Source organism: Squalius cephalus (genome assembly GCF_949319135.1).
Source record: "Squalius cephalus genome assembly, chromosome: 3".
In the NCBI taxonomy this organism is placed as follows: domain Eukaryota; kingdom Metazoa; phylum Chordata; class Actinopteri; order Cypriniformes; family Leuciscidae; genus Squalius; species Squalius cephalus.
In genome coordinates, this window is record NC_137124.1 from 34,479,686 (window position 1) to 34,496,699 (window position 17,014).

Here is a 17,014-nt window from a genome sequence, read left to right on the forward strand (position 1 = left end):
TTGAAATTACACCGAATAACTATGGATTTTACATTTTTAAAATGTCAGATATCTGCTGTGACAGTGTACGATATTTAGATAACTAGACCCAGATTTAGCTTATAGTTTTTATTTTTATTACAGATAATCATTAAACATTTTAAATACCTTCATACCTCAAAGACACACTGCACAATAATTTGGTCTTTCATTCCCTTGTTTCCCATGATTGTAAGCAAAACACTTCATTCATGATTAGAATGCCGTTACATTCTCTGCAACAACAAAAACAGTTCCCTTCATTCTTTGTGGTTTTATACATCATATCTCAAATAGATACACAAGTTTAATCTGAAGATGTCTGCATAATATGCTTGCAGTTCAACCAAGTACATTCATGTAAACTGCCAGCATAACAACTGTTATCATAAGTAGAACTGCAAAAATGCTTCAATGCATTGAGCATTAACAATGATACAATTAGATTCTGAGATGTTAAAGTAGATTGGTTTACTAACTTATCTAAAAATAAAACAAAGTGCAGATTTTAAGATAATTATTCAGTTACAGGTACTATTTGGAGATTAAACAATATACAAATAAGACTAACATTCAGGTTGAGCATATTGAATGCAATTCCCATACTTCTTTACCTTTACCCTTTACCTGAAAAGACACTTGAGAAGAATGAGGCACAAGTTACAAAAAGTGCAACGATTGCTGTTTTTATAAGGCTATGCTAAACTCCTTAGCTGAGCAAAAATGTATCTTGCAACTGTTTGATTTCCTTTCTTTGTTCCCCTCTCAACAAAGTTAAGAACCTTAAAGGTCACTATTATTTATATATATATATTTTTTTTTAACATAATAAAGATTAATTCATTGCACTTGTTGTCTACAGATGCTATGAATGTAAACTTCAATCTCTCCATTTCACAGAGATTTGGGGTTTTGGTCCTGGGTAAATTACAATCACCTTTCACATCACAAAGACTGTGATTTAGTTTACCACGTGGTATAACTGAGAGGGAGAATGATTTATTTGGGCAGGTCAGTACAGGTCACTGAGGCCTGCTACTTTCCGGGCCTTCTGCATCAAGGCTCGCAACTGGAACTGTTTTCTGGAGAGGAGGCGCACATGCTGCACACAACAGGATATTCACATTAATATATTTCAAATACTGTGTTTTAGCTTAGCCAACAAGACAATGACAAAAAGGGCTGTTGACTAACCTTGAGGAAGACATCCAAGTCAATGACATCTCTGCGTAACGCTTCACCCAAGTAGAAGATAGTGTCTTCAATGGCGTTTTCTTCAGCGTAGAGGTTCAGAATCTGCTTATAAAGAGGAGCGGTCGGCACAATCACATCATCGAGGTCATTGTCCTCAGATTGGTTCTGCATTCTCTCCAGTGCAACAGTCAGCTCCTCATCTTTCTGCTTGAGGCTATCGATGTTTTTGTCCACATCAGCCTGTGATTCAATGGAAAGAACATGTTTGATTTTTACATTTTATAAAATATTTAATAGTACAACGCTTTCAGGCAGATACCTTGTTAAAAAGTGACTTATTAGATAGTATAAATTAGTAGCGTTATAAGCTTCAGTCAGTATTATCTGAGGTATCATCAACAACAAATCAGAATGTTTGGCTCATTTCAACTGTAGCTGTACAATTACGAATGTTTCTCTTGTACCATCTCCAGGTCTAGTTTGGTCACCATCTCCTCCAGCTTCTGGTGGCCTCTCTTCAGGTCCTCCTCTGTCCTTTTCAGGGCATCCAGCTCTGCCTGTGCTCGATCCATCTCTTCTTTCATCCGCCAGCGCAATTTGTCACTGACCGCAGACACCAGAGATGCACGGATTGTGTCCTCTCCGATGGTACCATCACGAGTGGGCCCTGAAACACAGCAAAAATATTTGCAGGGGTTTGAAAGTACAGTTTTTTTTTGGAATAAGTTTGTTCACTACCGTTGAAAATTTTTTGGTTGGTAAGATTTATTAATGTTCTTAAAAGTAGTGTCTTAATTTGCTCAACAAGGCTGCATTTATTTGATCAAAAATACAGTAAAAACAGAAATATTGAGTATCATTACAGTTTAAAGGGATGGTTCAGAGTAATTTCAACCTAGGGTCCTTTGCACCATGACCTCGAGCCAAACACAACCCCCCCCCCCCCCCCCCCCCCCACACCACCAGGCTTTTTTTTGGGGGGGGGGGGGGGAAGCCTGTAAAAGTCCTGACAGAAAGCGATGCATAAGGATGTAACGAACCCCAGTTCCAGGAATGAACTAATATTTTGTTGGTAGTACCAGTTTGCAACAATTATTAGTTAACACTAAGTTGTCAACACTTCGGAAAAAAATAATAAAAAATATTGGATATACTGGCTTTCTGTCAGGACTTTTACGTGCTTTTCCCAAACCAATGAAGTGACCTCGACGTCTGGGTTAGCAGTAGCATGAGCCGTCAGGCAAGTGTTATTTAAATAAACTCCTGATGTACTTACAAACTTTGCAATGCCTCGTTTTATGAGTACAGAACCTATTTGTCCAACTGTAGAAGTTTGGTACCATTCCAGGCATTATTAGTGGGGTAATTTATGAGATACAGCCTAGATTCCATTAGCGCCTGCACTAAGCCATTCGGCTGATATCTCTAAATAAGTTTCTTATTATCAATGTTGAAAACAGTTGTACCACTTGATATTTCCATGGTAAACTATGATGCATTTTTTCCCCTTGAAAATGCAAAAAAGGTCTGCACTATAAAAATCGTTTATTGTAAACAGGAGATAAAGTTAACAAAAGTTAACAACCGTTTCGGCTCTTTGCCTTTGTCAGTGTGCACACTGAGAAAGGCAAAGAGCCAACAGTTTGTTAACTTAATCTCCTGTTTACAATAAAAGGTTTTTGGAGTACAGACCATTTTTGCAGTTTTGGATTGATACATAGGTCTCAGTACCAAAGCTGGGAGAGCGCAGTGAGTGTGTTGACTGGATTCTTTGAAGAAATCTTACATGATAACATTATAAATGACTTTACTGTCACTTTTGATCAATTTAATCTATCCTTGCTGAAAAAAAGTTTATTTTATTTTTTAAATCTTACCACTAACCCCAGTGGTAGTGTACTTGTTTTTGAGACAGATACAAGATTAGAAATGCATTAGTTTCTTTAGATTCTTGGTTTCTGAGATTTCACTACTATTGCTCACCCACTGTAGTAACAGGCGACACCGGGTTATAGAGAGAGGACCCGGTAGAGGGGTATCCAGAAGCTGTTGCAGGATAAGGGTAGCCCTGAAATCCCCTGACAGACAGAAAAGAAAATATGGTCACGCTTTATATCAGGTGGCCTTAAGTTAAACATTTGCTACAATATACTTATAATGTTCATACATGATGGTGCATTGTAATTACATTTAATGCAATTAATTAACATTTGTAGTTACACTGTTAACTCTTTTTAATCCAGTGAATTCAAATAATTCTTCAAAGAAGGAAAATACGATTATATTCATGATTCGTTATAGGAACACTTGCATGAGCATCGAGCGGCAATTTCAAAGAGATCTAGCATGATTATATTCTGGTTAAGCCTTCATTACAAAAAAAAGTTGGAATCCTATAGAGTATATCTGTTCAGAAAATGTATTGTTAATTAAAGCCGTATTCGTCTGAAGTTCGTTATTTTCCTGCTATTCTCTCCTGGAAATACTGTTCACTCATACCATGTATTATTCTAGAGTTTGCCAATTCTGCTCACTAATTTAATGAAATTATTAATTCCTACTCATGTATGTTGTTTCATTTGTGCCAAAAAAACAGCCTTGAGTCTATCGCAAGATTTTCATGAGTCTCTAGAGAAACTTATGGTGCTTTCACCAAGTGTGTATTTTGATTTTACAGCAGGGGTTCTCAACTCTGGCCCTCCATATCCACTTCCCGGCAGCGTTATGCTCTAATCTTTTAATGCTGGTATAAAAATAAATGTCTTTTTGCTGCAAAATGCATGCTTAACTGTCCCACTTTATATTAGGTGTCTTTAACTACCATGTATTACCATTTAAATTAATGATTTAATCTATGCACTTATTGTATACATACATGTTCTTACATTGTACTTAAAAATAGTACATAGTAATTAAGGACACCTTATATAAAGTGTGACCAAAATATTCTGTTACAATGGATGTCAATGATGGAATATTGTGAAATAAGAGGAGGATCGGATTTAAGTCTTTAGACATAGGTCAGATGACCAGATATCTGATATGTATTGGATTTAGAAACGCATATGAAAGAGGCCCAAATCAGATGAGAAAAATTGTATGTGTTTTTGCTGTCTCACGTAACAAGACCAATGATCTGTGGCAGATGTCTGAGAAATAAACTACCGTTTGGGGTCAGTACGGTTTTTAAATGTTTTTTTTTTTCTCTTATGCTCATCAAGGCTGCATTTATATGAACAAAAATATAGTAAAAACAGTAATATTTTAATATTATTACAATTTAAAATAACTGTTTTCTATACATCTTTTTTTAGTTCTTTGATGAATAGAACATTCAAAAGATCGGGTCATCGGGATTTATTTAAAATTGGTTATCTTTTGTTACATTATAAATGTCTTTATTGTTACTTTTTTATCAATTTAATGCATCCTTGCTCAAAAGTATTTTTTTTTTTCACAAAAAAACCACCCACAACTTTAAACTTTTGTGCACATAGTCAACTGGTAGACCATATGGTCAAGATTTGTGACTTGCACACTGAAAGCGCTTACCCTGTATTGGCTGAGTGTCCTTGACTATAAGGCAAGCCTGGTGTGCTTGGCATGTAGGAAGCTGGAAAGAAAAATGAAATGATATAATTACTGCTGATGCCCGAAGTCAAATGCTAACCTAAATCTTAAAATACATTATCTATCAGATCCAATATATTGCGCTGAACCAGAACAATCAGACGCAAGTGTATGCTTACTGTTAGGTGGGCCTGCTGCCGGGTAAGCTGGGTAAGTTGCCTGAGTGCTGGGCCGTGAGAAGACTGGTGGTTCCTCTCCAAACACCAGAATCATCATCTGGATCAGTCCCAACAAATTAGACTGGGGCTAAAGAAGAGAAGACCAAAGCAAATGAAAGATGCATGAGTTTACGCCCTTCTGAATTAAACATACAAAGATTAAAAAAACAAAAAAAACACTTACAGGTTTCCATTCATGCAGGTATGGGAGGTAAATCTTTCCATTGGCATCAACGTGTTTCCCGGGTTTTATCATCATGGCACTTGTGGGTTTGACAAAACAGATGGGAGGGTTGTAGGGATACGTGTCAAGAAGCCACAGGCAGATGGGAATGTTGTACACATTTCCTATAGAAGAGGAAAATATTAAATAGGGAAAAGGGTTCAACATAAGGACTTTATTCATCTGGATACAGCTGGATTGTTTATTAAGGCAGTCTGAAGAGTGGAGAAACTTCTTCTTTGAAAGCAGTGTATCCATACCTCTGTAGTTTACTGGCACCGTTCCTGCGAGACTCAGCAGCTCTTTGGTAGAGCCATCATTGAACACTAAAATAAAAGATAAAATGCTGAATGAGTGCAGGCCAGGGAAATATATTTAAAGTACAAATTGAGCTGATATCATTTGGTATACATATAATTAAAAATGAAACCAAAAGTATAAATTACTTCATACAGCCAAATTTAAAACCTTGCGAACTTTTTATGTTCATGTTATCTTTATTGAAAATAAATGTTAAGTGCTTTAAAATATAAAAACGATATTTAAACATTTGTAAGTCGTGTGTTTGAAGTTTAGAGCCACAGTAGGCTAACGTTAAGTCTTACCGTAGTGGTCCAACACAGGTTTAAGATCTTTATAGTGAGACGTCACGTTTAAGTCGCGTGCGGTCAGATCCCTGTATTTATAAATCTGTGTACACAGAAAAACATTACCCAGATCACGTAAAACACTTTGTAAACATCTTCTCTGGTACGCAAGTGTTTGACAACATACCTTCATCAGAATTTTCCGTAGAGAATTTTCGTTCATTGTCGTCATGTTTACAGTGATTATGAACTAATATATCACTTTAAAAACGATTGTACAGCGTTTACCAGATAAATCATATAGTTGTGTTATGAATGTAAACTCATAAAGACCAAATCATCGCATCCATAACAAACAAGGAAATCTCGGCTGAACTGGCATTACTTCACTTCCGGTCAGATGACTGATGACGCAGAACTCAGAAGTTGCACTTCATTGGTTGAAGAGTAGGTTCTACTTTACTACAGTTTTGCTACAATAATAATTTTTAAACTTTACAAATCCATATTCAGGATGTAGTGACTAGGTAAAATTCGACTTTTAAAGATCTTTAAAAATATTCAAATGTGAAACATGTTCAGGAAATCAAAAAAAGCTTTACTTCTTTATTTGACACTTTCTTTACACAATAATCATAATGGCAGAGGTGGACAGTAGCAAAGTACATTTACTTGAGTACTGTACTTAAGTACACTTTTTGAGTATCTGTACTTTACTTGAGTATTATTTTTTCTGGAAACTTGTTACTTTAACTTCACTACATTTGAAAGACAAATATCATACTTTTTACTCCACTACATTTCTGTCAAGGTCCTTGAGTAGAAAGTAGTAACATTAGGTTGCATTTTGGTTGTAAATGAAAGTCGGGTTGACGTCAGTTTGATGTCTGAACCCGACGTTGGATTTTGGTGTCCAACATTGGAGTGTCAATCTGATGTTGGATTCTGACACCAACCTGATTTTCAACCTTCAGACCAGTTTGGTCTTCTAAATTCAAATTTTGTCATTGTTTTGGAGCACACTAGCTTATAGATAACAGTAAGGCTAACATATTCATACTAAAAGCCAAAAAACTTTAAATATGGCAGTATTTGAGGGAACAGCCATTTGGGTGTCCATTGTGGACGTTATTGAGTGACTTATTCAATCTCACATTCAACCCCACTACTGGAACTGTGTTCTAGAAATAAATGTGATATTGATATGAGGGTAGGCAGGCGGGCATAGATTCAGAGGCATAAGGTACTGTACTGTAAGTATTACATACAACAATGCAACAATAATAAAACAATGCATTGACATTTACTTTTGATACTTAAGTACTTTTAAAAACGAGTACTTCTGTACTTTTACTTAAGTAAAAATAGGTCTTTACAACTTTTACTTGTAACGGAGTAATATTTGACCAGTAGTATCTGTACTTTCACTCAAGTAGGGAAGTTGTGTACATTGTCCACCTCTGCATAATGGTAGGCACAAATATATAATGACAGATTGTTAAAATGAAATTCAGTGTTGCCTTCACACCATAGACACAAAATAAGAACAACTTCTTTAAAAAAAAAAAAAAAACAGACCCGAATTATTTAAATACCAGAGCAAACACAGACTTTTGCTATTTCTTCTGAAGGAACGCTACTATAACGCTGTGTTCTGCTATTGTTGTTGTAAAAATAAAAAATAAAAATCCTCCATGAAAATGATTTAGTAGCAGCATTTTGCTTATGACATGTTTAAAACAGAATAACATAGAGGTCCTATGTAATTCGAGGTCATGTATTTGTGTATTTTACATAATGTTAATAAGAGTGTCATGGAAAATGGACATTAACAATATTAATGTACAACAATATTCAGTAAGTCGTGGGAGCCATCACACCACGTGATAAACCCACATTACTCTGTGGCAGAGTAGCTAAATCCATCAAAACGATCTGGATGCCCACAGCATTCTGATAGAAACCCTTGAAGGTCATATCCATAGCTACCGACATGTGATTTAAAGGGAGAATCATATCCGCCCATGTATGTCCTTGAGAACAATCAATAGACTTCAAGGAACAAAACACTCTGCAATCTTTATCGAGCAAAATCATCAAATTTCAGCCAGAAAGAGAAGACACTCACCACTAGTCAGAGACACTGTTAGGTGTTCATCTGATTCACGTAAATTAAATCGAAAGACCTTTGTTTAGATTTGAAATCTAACAGAAAGGAGGTCTCATCATAATTTATAGCAATGATGAATTTACATGATGATTTACAATAAGTGTATAATACAAGCAATCTGATGTCTGGTAGAAGTATATTACTCCTTGTTGACACAAAACATGTAAAATGTACTTCCTAAAGGTAAAAGGGGACAAATGCATTTGAAGATTAGACAAACGTTTCAAGCATAACCTGAACATGGGAACTGCACAGTGCTGGCAATATCAACAAAAGCTTTTCAGTCCAAGCTTTGAAGTTTATAGTCGGTTTGCATTCATTTTCCAACAAGAATAGTTTTTTTTTTTTCTGAAGAGACCTTCATTTATTTGTCTTCTTTAGCCAATGCAATTATTTGTGATGCATGTGTCTAATAATGTAAATGAAAAGCATCACATCTGGATATTTAATCAAGCCACAATTCAAAGACCCTGAGGGCCATTCAAATACAAAAAGGCTAACAAAGAATAAATGCGATTCCATAGCATGTCCTATCGGAGATGTACCTTCTAATCGCAATCTATTGCACTATAACTTGTGATAAACACACTGCATATGACTATTCTCTTTGCAAGAGAATGTAATGAATTATGTACATTTTATTAGGTTAGACTTCTTCTAAGCAAATGACAATACAAATCTTCCTCACATCCAGACATATGCTAATCTAACTGATGTAGTAATTCTCCTCCCCATCTCGTAAAGTGTTTTTCTAACATACACATCTGACAAATCAATATGAGAGGTTATTTTCTGAGCTATTACTTCCAGTTAAGAGTAAATAGTTTGTTTAATGTAAATATATTTAAGTGTGACAGCGCTCATCCAGTCGTATAGCAACTCCAGTGTTGAGACCATTAAAATGAGGTACAACTTCTTTCCTCTCCAGTAAAGGAGAGCGATGGGAACATCCCTAAGAAGACTGCAGGGCTGCCAGAATAAAGATTTCCCTTTTACACAGTCTGCTCTAAACGTCCAGCATCTGTGTAGGTGTTGCAGTGTTTGTGGTCTGTAGGGCTGCACTGCTTTCAAAGCCACGCCATGCACTTTCACTGCAAAGAGAAGGAGAGAACTGAGTAAACATGTACAGCACTACACAATTGTTTAATTATTCATGAATACTTGTATATTTATGTTATTGAGAGATTTATGTCATATAGCCATGGTTGGATCATTTATTAAAGTGCCCCATTTATTATATTGTAATGGTTCCTAATTTTGTTTTGGAGGTCTGCTACAATTGGTTTACACGCAGGTAAAAAAACAACAACACAAAAACACTTTAAAGGGTTAGTTCACCCGAAAATTTTAATTATGTCATTAATTACTCACCCTCATGTCTTTCCAAACCAGTTAGACTTTCCGAGACTTTAAGATCTTCGGAACACAAATGAAGATATTTTAATGAAATCTGAGAGACAGCTACGCAATTACTACCCTGGAAATCCAGAGTTCTCGCGAGGGCACAGATTGAATTTGCTCAGCGAGTTTACTCTGGCGTTGAGTAATGATGCTCATTAAATATGCCCTTGTATACGAGCTGCACCAATCACATCAGGTTATCTGATATAGGCGAGCTAAACAGATGACGACAGCGCTATGAAGTCAAGTCATTAGTAAACATTGCAAGATGGCTATGGATGAACACCAGTTGTTTGAAACGGCTTTGGCCGCTACAATGAACGAGTTAGACTTGGCTTTTTATCTATAAGTGGAACAGAAGACGCCGCTCGAATCGTTCCTTTGCAAGAAGGACGTTTTTGCTGTTTTGCCGACCGGATACGGCAAGAGTCTAATCTACCAGTTAGCTCCACTGGTAGCTAAGCGTATGGGGCTTGTTGTGATTGGTCGTAGTGTTATCCAATTGCGTGCAGTGAGATTTTCAAATGCATGCTTGGTGCCGCCCCTGAGCTGGCCGATGCGTTTCATTACTCGATGCCAGACCCTTAAGCTTTCATATTTGGGTCTGGATTTCCAGGCTACGCAATTACCACTTTGATGCTTCAAAAAGTTCATAAAGAGATCGTAAAACTAATCCATATGAATTGAGCGGTTTAGTCTAAATTTTTTGAAGAGACTCGATCGATTATGATGAACAGATTGAATTTAGGCTTTTTTTTTTCACAAATAAACATTGACAGCTAACATAAACACAAGCTCAAGCGAACATGCGTAACACACGGGAACGAATCTCATTGGTTCTCGCACGTCAAGCGAACATGCTTGAGCTTCCGCTTACCACAACTGATGTGTGAAGTGAGAAATGTTTATAAGTGAATAAAAGCCTAAATTCAATCTGTTCATCATCTAAAGTTTTTATTAAACCAGAGATTAAAGACCTCTTTATGAACTATTTGAAACTTCAATTTGGTAGTTGCATAGCTCTCAATGGAGGGACAGAAATAACTCAGATTTTATTCAAAATATCTTCATTTGTGTTCTAAAGATGAACGAAAGTATTACTGGTTTGAAACGACATGATGGTGAGTAATTATTAATGACAGAATTTTTGGGTGAGCTAACCCTTTAATTTTCTCATATATACATTGTAGCATCACCTCTTTTTTCACAGTGTCTGAAACGGTTTGATAAATTATCTCTAAACCCCTCCTTTCTGAGAGCCTACTCTGCTGTCAGGTCTGATGGCCCAGTCTGTTGTGATTGGTCTACTGCAGGGGTGCCCAATCCTGCTCCTGCCGATCGACTGTCCTGCACAGTTCATCTCCAACCCTAATCAAACACACCTGCCTTTAATTTTTAAGTGATCCTGAAGACCTTAATTGGTTGCTTCAGGTGTGTTTGATTAGGGTTGGAGATGAACTGTGCAGGACAATCGATCGGCAGGAGCAGGACTGGGCACCCCTGGTCTACTGGTGGTCTCTGTGGTCCCTGACCTGCAGTATCCATAATAATAAGTGGACATAAACCAAATCTTCAGCGTGTGTTGAAAACGAAATGCCCATTACCATATCTGAATTTCACCTCCTCCAATTGTATACACAGTGATATGAACAGTAACAAGGCCGTTGGTTTTACCGGTGTATCAATTCGAGCCCATGGACTCATTCATGCATGCAAAGTGGATTTGCTTTCGCAGAGCAGAAAATAGTATCTCGACATGTCGACAACAAGAACCAAACTCTTCCCCAGCAACAATTACAGTGTTTGAGGGCGGGTCAAAGTAGATGTGGTTCGCGGGAAGCCAATGAACAAGCAAATTTGTTATAAACCTACATAGGTTTATGGAGGAAGTAAGACTTCAGAATCGGTTCTTTCTTTTAGCAGACATAACTTAATTTATCGTATATTGCTATATTACACACAACATGAAAAGTAACATCTAAAAAAGCATAATAGGGCCACCAGCTAACGGAATAAAGGAATTTACCAGATCATGACACCACACAGCGGCAGTTCATACAATCTTGGCCGTTGTCATCTGGCGGGTTCAGTTTCCTCAACTTATGCTGCCTGATTTCACGGACGAGTGTGTAAAAGGCATCTTCCACTCCCTAATCAGAAACACACGCACATATACATTCAGTTATATACATTCAACCATACAATTAAATTAGGTTGAAAATGATTGGTTATACAACAGAATATATTTGGCTGAAATGTTTCTAACCTGTCTTGTCTTGGCTGAGGTTTCAATGTAGGGTATACCGTAGCTACGGGCGAGTTCCTGGGCTTGCCTTGTGTCCACAGTGCGTGCTGGTAGGTCACATTTATTACCCACAAGCACCATAGGCACATCATCTGAGTCTTTAACCCTTTTAATCTGTTCCCTTTAAAAAGCAGTGCAAACAATCCACATTTATAATGATATTTATTATAAGAAACAAAAAGATGTATTTTTATGTGTTTCCTATCATTTAACCTGTACTGATGAATGTCCTCAAAAGACTTGGTATTGTTGATGGCAAAGACGCAGAGAAAGCCCTCTCCGGTCCTCATGTACTGGTCTCTCATTGCACTGTACTCTTCCTGACCTGCAGTATCCAGGATATCTAACAGACACGTCTCTCCATCAATCACCACCTGTTTCCTGTATGAGTCCTGTGAGGAAGAAATATCCAATGTAAGAGGCAATAATATTTGATTCAAATAAATTATGATGGTTTTATAGCATAACACTGTTAAAATACATGATATACATAATATAAACAATCATCTTATGTCCGTTATTTATTATAACAAATGGGCGCCAACGCCTGGTGATTGTTGTTGTTACACTTTACAGTATGATCAAGAATCCTCATTTAAAATTGGCCAAACTGCATTTAATTGAAATGTTTACTTAATCTTACATATTTGGCCACTTCTTTACAATAGAAATGCTACAACCACTGTAATTTCCTGAACAAGAATATGTGGACATCAAAACGAGCAAACTTCACGCGATGAACAGTTTGCATATTTAGAAACATATTGATGTATTCTCCTGTGTTGGCGTAGGTTTATAAATTATTTACCTTTCAAATCTGATGAAATGGCGCACATTGCGTTCCCAGATGAACGTTATAAGCAACCCAAATTCACAGCATATGCAGAGATAGTGTGTGAGATGCGCTCCATGCATGTAAATGGTAACAGTTCATGTGGAGCAGCATTTACTGTGAATGGATCCGCTCTGTGATGCACATAACCTACATGCATCTAAATAATTAAAGCACACACACATATATAGATCACTTGTTTAGAGTTCAAGTAAACACTACTCAAATTCACCAATCGGAATGAATTCAGTTAGATTGAAACAAAAGGTGTGCATGTAAACAATGAATGGCGACTGCAGAAAGCAAAAGCCGAATCCCGGACATTTTGGACGATCTCGACGGCCGGACATGTCTGGGAAAAAGAGGATGGTAACCCCTACTACTCAGCTTTCTCCACAGAACAAGAGCCTGCTAGCTTAGCTTCCAAAGAAAGATGGCTGACACTATGTGTACATTCTGTGAGTGAGATCCCACCCTCTATGGGCGGGTTGATAACATGCGGGACAGCCCCTACTACTGGCTGTAGTCTTTAGCCTCTGGCCAAAAAATCCTCCGATGACGCAAAATGACGATTTTGACGCAAAAAATTACGCAAAATGACGATTTTATGAGGGTGGAAAGCACGGTAATTCGAAAATACTACAGGTTTTCTACTAATACAAAGCTTAATGCTAAATCCTGAAGTATCCCTTCTAAATTGCAATCGAGGATTTTTTAAATCGAGTACTTGAATTTAATCGAAGAATCATGACAGCTCTAATTGTGAATTCTCTTACTGCTCAATTGACACTGCAATATACAGTGAAATATATTCTGTTACTGATAAAGAGAAAGTGGAAACTGTGGATTATTTGACCAAAGTGGGGCGAATGTTTTACCCTCAGATTAAATTTTGATGTTTTCTATTCATAAACTTTTTTATTTGAAATTATGGAAGTATATTCTGCACTGAGGTCTGTTTTTTTTTTTTTTTGCAATCATGAGAACTCTAAGAAGTTTTGGCATGTTATTGATTATGGCAATGTTAATGTATTTGGTCTTCACGGACTAGATCTACTATGCTGCTGCAGAGCAAGTATTGACTTGCTACTGCCAATAGATACACAGACACGCTCTCATGTGCATGTGAGATATGCTGCTGCATGAACAGAAATACATAAATCTAATAGCAGATCAAGACAGGAGGAGCTGGGGGAGGTGGAGGGTTTCATAGGAACACTGATAGCACGCTGCAGGGCCAGCTTACAGCATACAATGAACCAAACTATTTAAATGTTAGGCAAGCAATCTCATTGGCTGCAGGATCAGCAGAGAACAAACAGCTTGTGCCATGTGGTAATGGTGTAACTGCTTGCAGATTGCATGTAAAGGACCTATCAGCCTGTGCCATCTGAATTTCATAACTGAACATATAATAAACTATTACATATGAGACAAAGGTAATGACAGAAACTACCATTGTGACTTTAGGCTTACCTCAATGGTTGGGTCGTATTCATCTACAAAGTGGTTCTGAATGAGCTGGATGGTCAGAGCACTCTTGCCCACACCACCTGCACCTACCACCACCAACTTATATTCTGTCATTCTCACTGCTGCGGAGTCAGAAACTGAAAGAAACCAAGAAGGAACAAGGAAATTAGATTTTTTTTTATAAAATGAATCATTATAGGACTTATACACTTGAAACAGTCTGTTGAACAAGTTAAAATAAGCTTTCAAGGAAACAGAACTGACAGGGAGTTCATTCAATAAAAAAGTAAAGGGGGGATTCCAGTCAACATCCATGAAGAGTATACCAGTGCTTCCTGGAGTAAAGCACTTGTCTTGCTGACAATATTGTCTAGTGATGTAACACTTGACCAACAAAAAAAATCTATTTTGGGCTGCGGCGGAAACTTGTCAACAGGACTTTCCCTTATAGCGATCTATTTGTGTTATTAGTTAAAATGTTTGATTCAGTGCCAGTAGAATCCATTTCACTCATAACCTGTGTAATTTCATCCCTTTCAAACTAGATTTGAAATTCTGACTTAATAAATTATGGATCCACAGGAGAATATACACATCACAGAACCTATATATAACATCTGATCATCTAAGATGTGCTTGGATTTTTTTTCTGAATATTTATCTGAAAGTATTTCCTAAACCATTTTTGTGAATTTTTTTTCATGGAGCAGTTAATAAAGTAACCAAATATGAGTCAAACAAATCGTATTATACAACTATTCTATTCTTTGCTAATGAGAAAAAATAAAGTATGGTTCATTTGAATTTCTGTGCACTGTTAAAAAACATCAGTCAAGCCATCAGGTTCAGCTTTGTCACTGGACACTGCATCAAGTATTCCATTTGAAAATCTATTTTTAGCTCCTCCACCTGTCATGTAGCCTTACCTGTGAAATTTACAACTTTTATATTGCCTTTAGGCTCTGGATCACATGTCAGGCAAAACAACTTTTAATTACCGAATCAAAAGAGGGTTTTTTTTGCCCATAAAATTAGTGATCACACTGTAGGATACCTCACCCTTTAAAAACACACACAGTCCCACACTAATATTATATATATATATATATATATATATATATATATATATATATATATATGAAGAATTCAGATGCAAAAACCTCTAAGTGCCATCTGAAATTTTCTTCTAGAATGATCATTTTTATCAAGCTCGTATATTTAAGTTCTGTAATTTCACTTAAATGGCAATGTAAATTACCTATTAATTGTCATTTAAGTGAAATTACTGAACTTAAATATACAAGCTTTATAAAAATGATCATTCTAGAAGAAAATTTCAGATGGCACTTAGAGGCTTTTGCATCTGAACTATATATATATATATATATATATATATGTGTGTGTGTGTGTGTGTGTGTGTGTGTGTGTGTGTGTGTGTGTGTGTGTGTGTGTTTGTGTAGGCAGGCTATGTATATGTGTAATAAATCCCTTTCATTTTTCCCATTACCGCTGAAATGCAATGACATCACCTTTATTGACTTTTCAGACGATGCGCAATGTAAACAACGTAGTCATTTTAGTGAGTGGATCTCTGCTAGCCCTACAATACAATGGCAACCAATCTATGTGATGACATAAGTTTCAAAAACGTAAAGACTCGAGTAGGCAACAAAAACTAGTCTTTAAAAAAACCTTTCTTGCTCTGTTGGTTTAAATAAACTTATTTCTCCTGCATCGACCATTATGTCCATAGTAGCTACGCAACACCGCTGTATGTAGCCTATATGAATATAGTTGCACAGCTCGCTACAATGTAACGAACTAGAAATGAATGGAATTCAGGCGCGCGCGCACTGATTTGACGCATTTGTTTCGTTTTCCATGTTCACTTACAGGAGTAGTTCTTCAGTTTCGAGATGCTTGTGAAATGATTTACGCCTTGGTGGCAAAAAAATAAAAAAATAAAAAAATAAATAAAAAAATAATTCCGTCCAGCGTCTACAAGGAACATTTTGTTGCTGCTGTTATTCCTGCACGACACACAGCATAGAAAGACAGCAGCTGGACTAGTACTTACAGAATCCACGGCGCTGTTCGCTCGTCTCGACGACACTCAGCACAAGTCAATAATATGTCGACATCCTTCCCGCTGCTCCCCTCAATTCTCCGTTGCTCTCAACTATTTTCGTCATTAGACAGCTCGTGTTATTCTTGTTCTTCTTCTCGCGCGCTACAGATTCGCTGAAGCAGATGCGAGCAACACAAACATCGAACAACGAGCTGCCGGTGTGGGTCGACTGATAAGCGAACGAGCGAGCGAGCAGTGTGTGTGTGTGAGTGTTGTGTGTGTAGGGGGAAGAAGAAGAAGAGGGAGCTTAGAGCCACAGCACACGCCCAAACCCAGTGTTTCAATACACACAACACACACACACTCTCAACCCTTTACATTACAGGTGGGCTGTCTTATGTTGCAAACACAAAAATAACATCGTTTCTTTCTTTCTTTCTTTCTTTCTTTCTTTCTTTCTTTCTTTCTTTCTTTCTTTCTTTCTTTCTTTCTTTCTTTCTTTTCTTTTTTTCTATTTTTTATTGCAGACCATTCCCCATATAGAGTTTAATTCTCATAAAATCACTGAGAAATTTCAGATGACAAACTCTTGATGACAAAAATTATTTTTGGCTAATTACTTTTCTATCTTTTTATCATTTTTATAGAACAATGTCCATATATAATTAAAAGATCAGTTTCTTTCTTAAAAATAGTTTTAAAAATCACTGACAATCAGAAGGAAATTTCAAATTATAAACACTTAAGTGTCTCAACCTTAAAAAAAATTATTCTTTTTTAATTTTCTTCTTTTTGTATTATTATTATTACAGAACAATGACAATATAGCAGAGTTATTGTTTTTGTAATGTTTTTTATTATTATTATTTAAAAACTGACATATTTCTTTATTTTCATCTCAAACGCCTATTAAACTTGTTTTATCAAGATGAGTTTTGTGAGTCTGAGGGACGTA

At 36.7% G+C, this 17,014-nt stretch overlaps 2 protein-coding genes across 2 annotated transcripts; both read right to left on the minus strand.

The window, feature by feature from the left end:
* Positions 1-840: 840 nt before the first annotated feature.
* tsg101b (tumor susceptibility 101b) lies at positions 841-6,216 on the minus strand. The gene is made up of 10 exons (XM_079866173.1): positions 5,998-6,216; positions 5,829-5,913; positions 5,484-5,549; positions 5,185-5,348; positions 4,962-5,088; positions 4,765-4,825; positions 3,196-3,290; positions 1,677-1,879; positions 1,213-1,452; positions 841-1,120 (listed from the first exon to the last, which is right to left on the minus strand). The coding sequence occupies exons 1-10, from the start codon at positions 6,040-6,042 to the stop codon at positions 1,031-1,033; spliced, it is 1,176 nt and encodes a 391-aa protein (XP_079722299.1). The 5' UTR covers positions 6,043-6,216; the 3' UTR covers positions 841-1,030.
* A 2,100-nt stretch (positions 6,217-8,316) lies between these two features.
* hrasb (HRas proto-oncogene, GTPase b) lies at positions 8,317-16,341 on the minus strand. Its single transcript, XM_079865093.1, has 6 exons — positions 16,069-16,341; positions 13,995-14,128; positions 11,900-12,078; positions 11,648-11,807; positions 11,408-11,531; positions 8,317-9,071 (listed from the first exon to the last, which is right to left on the minus strand). The coding sequence occupies exons 2-5, from the start codon at positions 14,103-14,105 to the stop codon at positions 11,412-11,414; spliced, it is 570 nt and encodes a 189-aa protein (XP_079721219.1). The 5' UTR covers positions 14,106-14,128; positions 16,069-16,341; the 3' UTR covers positions 8,317-9,071; positions 11,408-11,411.
* Between the last annotated feature and the right edge of the window lie 673 nt (positions 16,342-17,014).

Coding starts and splice junctions, on each gene's coding strand:
- tsg101b (XM_079866173.1), bottom strand. CDS start 6,042: ATGACGACAATGAACGAAAATTCTCTACGGAAAATTCTGATGAAG. Junction 1,880..3,195: donor GTCGCCTGTTACTACAGTGG/GTGAGCAATAGT, acceptor GCTGTGTTTCAG/GGCCCACTCGTGATGGTACC. Junction 1,121..1,212: donor ACTTGGATGTCTTCCTCAAG/GTTAGTCAACAG, acceptor TGTTGTGTGCAG/CATGTGCGCCTCCTCTCCAG.
- hrasb (XM_079865093.1), bottom strand. CDS start 14,105: ATGACAGAATATAAGTTGGTGGTGGTAGGTGCAGGTGGTGTGGGCAAG. Junction 12,079..13,994: donor AATACGACCCAACCATTGAG/GTAAGCCTAAAG, acceptor TCTTCCTCACAG/GACTCATACAGGAAACAGGT. Junction 11,532..11,647: donor CCTCAGCCAAGACAAGACAG/GTTAGAAACATT, acceptor GTTTCTGATTAG/GGAGTGGAAGATGCCTTTTA.